General features: G+C 38.9%; 2 protein-coding genes and 1 pseudogene across 2 annotated transcripts in view; 2 read left to right on the top strand and 1 right to left on the bottom strand.

The window, feature by feature from the left end:
* Positions 561 to 3,092, bottom strand: LOC104767604 (annotated as a pseudogene).
* Positions 3,216 to 5,391, top strand: LOC104765668 (protein LST8 homolog). The gene is made up of 10 exons (XM_010489423.2): positions 3,216 to 3,435; positions 3,565 to 3,666; positions 3,754 to 3,866; positions 4,083 to 4,152; positions 4,323 to 4,400; positions 4,490 to 4,606; positions 4,693 to 4,775; positions 4,856 to 4,935; positions 5,015 to 5,074; positions 5,158 to 5,391. Exons 1-10 carry the CDS (start codon positions 3,328 to 3,330, stop codon positions 5,262 to 5,264), a joined length of 918 nt encoding a protein of 305 aa, XP_010487725.1. The 5' UTR covers positions 3,216 to 3,327; the 3' UTR covers positions 5,265 to 5,391.
* The window catches only part of LOC104765667 (receptor for activated C kinase 1C-like), a gene marked incomplete in the record, with an annotated part of 1,972 nt that continues 1,887 nt past the window's right edge, over positions 5,608 to 5,692 (top strand). Inside the window, 1 exon segment of the mRNA XM_010489422.2 lies at positions 5,608 to 5,685.

Below are 5,692 nucleotides of genomic sequence, written 5' to 3'. Positions count from 1 at the left end.
TTCTTGTAGTACCCGAGAACAAATGTGTTGGTATTCTTCCAACGATTGTTGGCTTCGATCCACCTGGTTTGACCAGTAAACGGGTTCCAAACCACTATTTGAGATCCGTAACGGCGGGTGCCTTCCTTGACGCATATCAATAAGCCGTCGCAGTGAAAGACTTCTGTTATATCGAACTGACGTGAATTGTTAGAACACGGATGTGGTAGGCTAAGCTCTCTTTTTACTTCTACAGATGGAAGAGGAGGAACATCATCTCCATGTCGGGGAAGATTGATTATGCTCAAAGGACAAATCCGGCACTTCTCTGTCAAGATGAGAGAGTGAATCTCCTTTGGGGCATTATCAAAGTGCTCTCTTGCGAATCTCCTATCATCTTTGAACAAACGGTTCCATCGTTTGCAAGTTGCTCGTAACCGTTTCAGGGATGTGGCCGGAACGCGACAGAGTATCTCATCTACCAAATCGTTAAGAAGCTCGGGTATCGCCATCCAATCTCAGTCTCAGCTCCTGTAAAGTATAGCTAGGCTTTTTGCTCTTTCTTTAATGCTGCTGACAAGGAAATTAAAAGCTTTTATGGTTGGAATTTCTGGTTTAGTGTCGGTCAAAACTAAGGTCACAAGTCTCTCAATCTCTCAATCTTTGTTCTCTCGTAAAACTCATATGTTATGCACCTTAGTTGCATCCCTATTTATATAAAAACAAAACCTACTAATCCTAATCCTATTTGGTAATGTATGTTTAGATAACTCCAAAACAATTCCAAGTCCTAATCTCTCTAGGAACTTTACTCCAAATAGGTTTAGGATAGCTTAAGTCTCAAGCTCCCTTCAAGCTTAAACTAACATGCTTTACCCGTGATTTTTAATTGCTTCGTTTAAATCTTTACATAAGCTCCACAAACTCTCCAAATGCTGCATACATGCAAAGATTACGCAAATTAGTTCGTATGATTTGTAACCAGACAATAAAAAAAAGACAAGGGTACTGAAAAATAATGGGTTTCAATACCGTTATCCGAGTCTCGAGGTCCAGGAGAAGCCTCAGGGTGGTACTGAAGAGACATGGCGTTCATTGCCGGAAAGAGAGACCTGCGCAACTTCCGTCGTTTAGATTGACGTGAGTCATTTCTACTCGTCCGGGAAGAGAAGTTGGATCCACTGCATACTTATGGTTCTGCCATATATATAATCCGTACTAACAAAATCAATCCCAAATCTTAACGCAAACACGCAACATTTACTGTACTAACAAGTGTGAAAAGCTGATTTTGAGAGACAAGTATGTAACTACAAGTTCTGAGAGTTTACATGTATAAACTAAGTTTTGATTAATAGTTTTTATTCTCACATAGCATTTAGACCAGTGATTGGACCATAGGTAACAATAAACTATAGATAGTAATTGGACCATACCTGATCAGCACTGATCTCGACATGGCCAGTACTGTTGTTACGAACTGGATGGGTTCCTCCATGATGACCAAACTTCATCTTATAGGTTTTACCTCCAAGGGCTTGTCCAAGTAACTGATGCCCCATACAGATTCCCTACACAGGAACTTTTCCTAGAAGCTCTTTTACTGTCTTTACTGCATAAGGCACTGCAGAAGGATCTCCTGGACCGTTGCTGAATATTATCCCCATCTGGATTCATTTTTAGCGCCTCAGAAGCTGGCTACGTGGATGGGAAAACCGTGATTTCACAGCCATATGATGCCAACCTGTCTTAGGATGTTTTGCTTGATCCCAAAATCATATGCAATAACCTTTTTAAAGTGGAAGTATGGAAAACAGAGTTAGAAGGTAGTGAGGAGTGAGGAAATCGATGAGAAGGTGAAATTAGAGAAGAGAAAGTAAAACTCACTCTGTAGGATTCCTTGTGTTCTGAGAAGATTGTCTTAAATTCCCATTCAGGGTTTGTTTTGTCAAACCATTCGTAGGGAGATTCACATGAAACATCGCTTATTAGATCAAGGCCTAAAAGATTCAACCAAGCAGATAGAGAGTGGTCAATCACAGATCGCATACTGATCATATTCTAAAGAGGGCGGTGAAAGAATTCGGACCTACGATATCCCAAGAGCGAGACATATATACAAAAGTTCTTCCTCGGTTTTGGATCCATCTGGTAAAAAAAATGAGTAAATGTTATACATATACCCAATTTGTATAATATCTAGAAATCTAAATTAGAATCTAGAACCAAAAAAGCTTACAGATTCCCATAATGTTCCTCTCTGCTAGATTGTCACCAAGTGTTTTCGTACATCTCCAGTTTGAGGTACTGCAAATATTGTGATTTGCATAGTCTATCACATCAATGTACTTAAAAACGGAAAAAGACTCCAATAGACTATTCTTGGGGGTATGCAATGAGGTACCAGACTTGATATGTTAACCTGATGCTAAGACTTCTTATCACCAAACCAGCCAAAAAAAAAAAACATTGCCTTGATTCTTCATCATCTGGGAGAAAGGAAATTATAACATATCTCAACCTCAGAAGTCAGAACATAATACAGTATAAGTTTTAAAAACTTCAAACTGGAATTTGCACTCACCTGGATTCACAGCGGTGTTACCGATCTGAGGATTTATCATAACTAGGATCAGTCAGAATTTCTTGATACCTTTTTAAAAAAATTTACAACGCAATCAGACTCTAATAAAGATCAAGCAATGTTTAAAACAAAACTGATGATTCAACCAAATTTTAACCAAAAAGAAAAAAGAATCTCACCCTGTCAATACCAATTCAGCAATACGGGTTCCAGAAGCACCAAATGATTTAGCCGACCACACGGAGCCTTCTTCTAATACATCCTCATCTCATATATAGACGAAAAGAAACTATTCCCAGAAAAGGAGGATTAAATAACTAATTTAAGAGCCAGGATTGATAAGAAGGTGAGAGCGTTACCAGATGCAGTGTCTGTAGAGGTGAGCGAAGAAACAGAACATTGGACGACGGAGACTTTAACTCCTCTCCTCCACGACGGTTCAACGATGGGTGGGATAGACAAGCCCGTCGGGAAAAACTTCTAAAAGCTTCCAAAAGTTTTCACTGAGTTTCTCTGTTTTTTTATCTGATCCTCATAAATATCAAAATGGCCCCTTCACTTATTCAGACATGTCTATATAACCCCAACATATAAATATTTTATACAAAAAGCTCCCCGCATTTTTTTTTTTAATTATGATAAACTCTAGCTTGAAGATTCTTGTTGGGATCACTTTTTGATTTTTTTCTAGAAAAGGGGTTTGATTGGTTTTGGGGAAATGGTTGGTTCATGATTGCGATCGGGATAAAAGAAATCAATCGAGAATGAGTCAGCCTTCTGTGATTCTTGCTACGGCTAGCTATGATCACACGATCCGATTCTGGGAAGCCGAAACTGGTCGATGCTACCGTACCATTCAGTATCCTGATTCTGTTTGTTTCTCTCTCTCTCTCTCTCCCTCACTTGACTTTGTGAATTTTGTATCAGATACCTTATGGAGTACAAGACTAATACAAATTACTGTTTTTTTTTTTTTTTTGGGTATGTTGGTATTGATTCAGCATGTAAATAGATTGGAGATAACCCCAGATAAGCGTTATCTAGCAGCAGCTTGCAATCCTCATATACGTCTCTTTGATGTCAATTCCAACAGTCCTCAACCTGTAAATTATCCTTTCTTTCTTTTTTATTTTCTTCTTCTTTTTCTTTTGTATTTTCTATGATTTTGAAGGAGTGTTGGTGCGTATCAGGTGATGACCTATGATTCACATACCAACAATGTTATGGCAGTAGGATTCCATTGTGAGGGTAAATGGATGTATTCTGGATCAGAGGATGGCACTGTTAAGATTTGGGACTTGAGGTAAAGGTTATGTCATCATCTTCTTGTTTGTTTCTTTTAGCTGAATGTTAATAGATTCGTTCATTCATTCATGTGTGTGTGGTTTCTAGAAATGGACAAGGATACTCAATACAAAGTTACGGAAATCCTAAGAACGTTACATGTCCTGAAGAATACCTTTTTAAGCTGAGTTGTATTCTTAGGAACAAGTTGCTGACTCGTAAACCAAAAATGCAGGGCTCCGGGTTGCCAAAAGGAGTATGAAAGTGTTGCCGCAGTTAACACTGTTGTTTTGCACCCAAATCAGGTACATCTAACTAGCCCAGTGCCCCAGTCATATGTTTGTGTTGTGCTCTGGCTTTCTGCTTGGTAGTTTGTTTAAAGAGAGCTGTAGTGTTACTGCTATTGAAACAGTTGTGCTGTTTTTTCTGTTAGGTATCTGTTTGTTCTTTATCATGAACTTTCTCTTTTGTACAGACTGAATTGATATCTGGAGACCAAAATGGAAATATACGTGTATGGGATCTCAGAGCAAATTCTTGTAGCTGTGAACTGGTAATTGCCTTTGACAAGTCCTAATTTCCTTATCCTAGTTACATTTCTGAGAATCCGTAGATAATCACTTAGGGAGGGTGTAACTATAGGTACCAGAAGTTGATACAGCTGTACGGTCTTTAACTGTTATGTGGGACGGGACAATGGTGGTTGCTGCTAACAACCGTGGAACATGTTATGTATGGCGCTTGCTGCGTGGAAAGCAGGTAGTTTTCTGATAATTTTTTAGTCATGCAACAGTCGCATTCCTGTGATTTCCCATGCCACTGTAAAAACTCTTATCTTATTTCAGACAATGACTGAGTTTGAGCCCCTTCATAAGCTACAAGCTCATAATGGTCACATCCTTAAATGCCTCCTCTCTCCTGCAAACAAGTAATGTGTTTCTTATTCTTTCTCTTGAAACCGTTTACTTTTGTCTTCTCTCTTCAAAGTTCTTGTATGTTTGTTAGCAGATATCTAGCGACCGCGTCATCTGATAAAACCGTCAAAATATGGAACGTCGATGGTTTCAAACTAGAGAAAGTCTTAACAGGTATGGTCTCCATGTTTTTTGCTAACATGATTCATTCTGTCTTACCCTTTCTTACACTGTCATTAATCTTACTTAACAGGACATCAAAGATGGGTCTGGGACTGTGTATTCTCAGTGGATGGGGAATTTCTTGTAACAGGTACTGATCTCTATCTTAGCTTAAAGCAAAATTTTAACAGAACAACCTTCAAACTGGTTTTGATTTCTGTATTATCTGAACAGCATCATCGGACATGACGGCTAGATTGTGGTCGATGCCAGCGGGAAAAGAAGTGAAGGTGTACCAAGGTCATCATAAAGCCACTGTGTGTTGTGCACTCCACGATTAAAACCTTAAGAAGAATGAATGAAAGTTAAATTATGAACAATAAATCACGATTGTTTTCTTTGTATTGTGTTTTAGAAAAACTCTTTGTAGTGTACATTAATTTCAATCGGAGTCGTTTTTTAATTGCTCTTCTGATCTTTCTGCGATGATCTCAACTCCACAACCAAAAAACGACACAAACGGCTCCAACTAAAACTAATATCATAAGAAGCCCATGTACGGCCCAAATTCTGACCAGGAATCGTCGTCGGCCCAAATAAGCAGTGTCTCCTTGCTGAAACCACCGCACACTAAACCCTAATTTCTTCAGTTTTTTTTCACCTAGAGTATAAATACCGAGATTTCACTGAACCTCCAAATCTCTCGCTCTGTTACGCCATTTTCGTGAGTAAGAAGAAGAAACACTAGAGTCTCTCCCCCCCCCCCCCC

The sequence above is a fragment of the Camelina sativa genome, chromosome 19, assembly GCF_000633955.1.
Source record: "Camelina sativa cultivar DH55 chromosome 19, Cs, whole genome shotgun sequence".
In the NCBI taxonomy this organism is placed as follows: domain Eukaryota; kingdom Viridiplantae; phylum Streptophyta; class Magnoliopsida; order Brassicales; family Brassicaceae; genus Camelina; species Camelina sativa.
This window is presented reverse-complemented; position numbering and strand designations above follow the sequence as displayed.

Coding starts and splice junctions, on each gene's coding strand:
- LOC104765668 (XM_010489423.2), top strand. CDS start 3,328: ATGAGTCAGCCTTCTGTGATTCTTGCTACGGCTAGCTATGATCACACG. Junction 3,436..3,564: donor CCATTCAGTATCCTGATTCT/GTTTGTTTCTCT, acceptor GTATTGATTCAG/CATGTAAATAGATTGGAGAT. Junction 4,936..5,014: donor ACTAGAGAAAGTCTTAACAG/GTATGGTCTCCA, acceptor CTTACTTAACAG/GACATCAAAGATGGGTCTGG.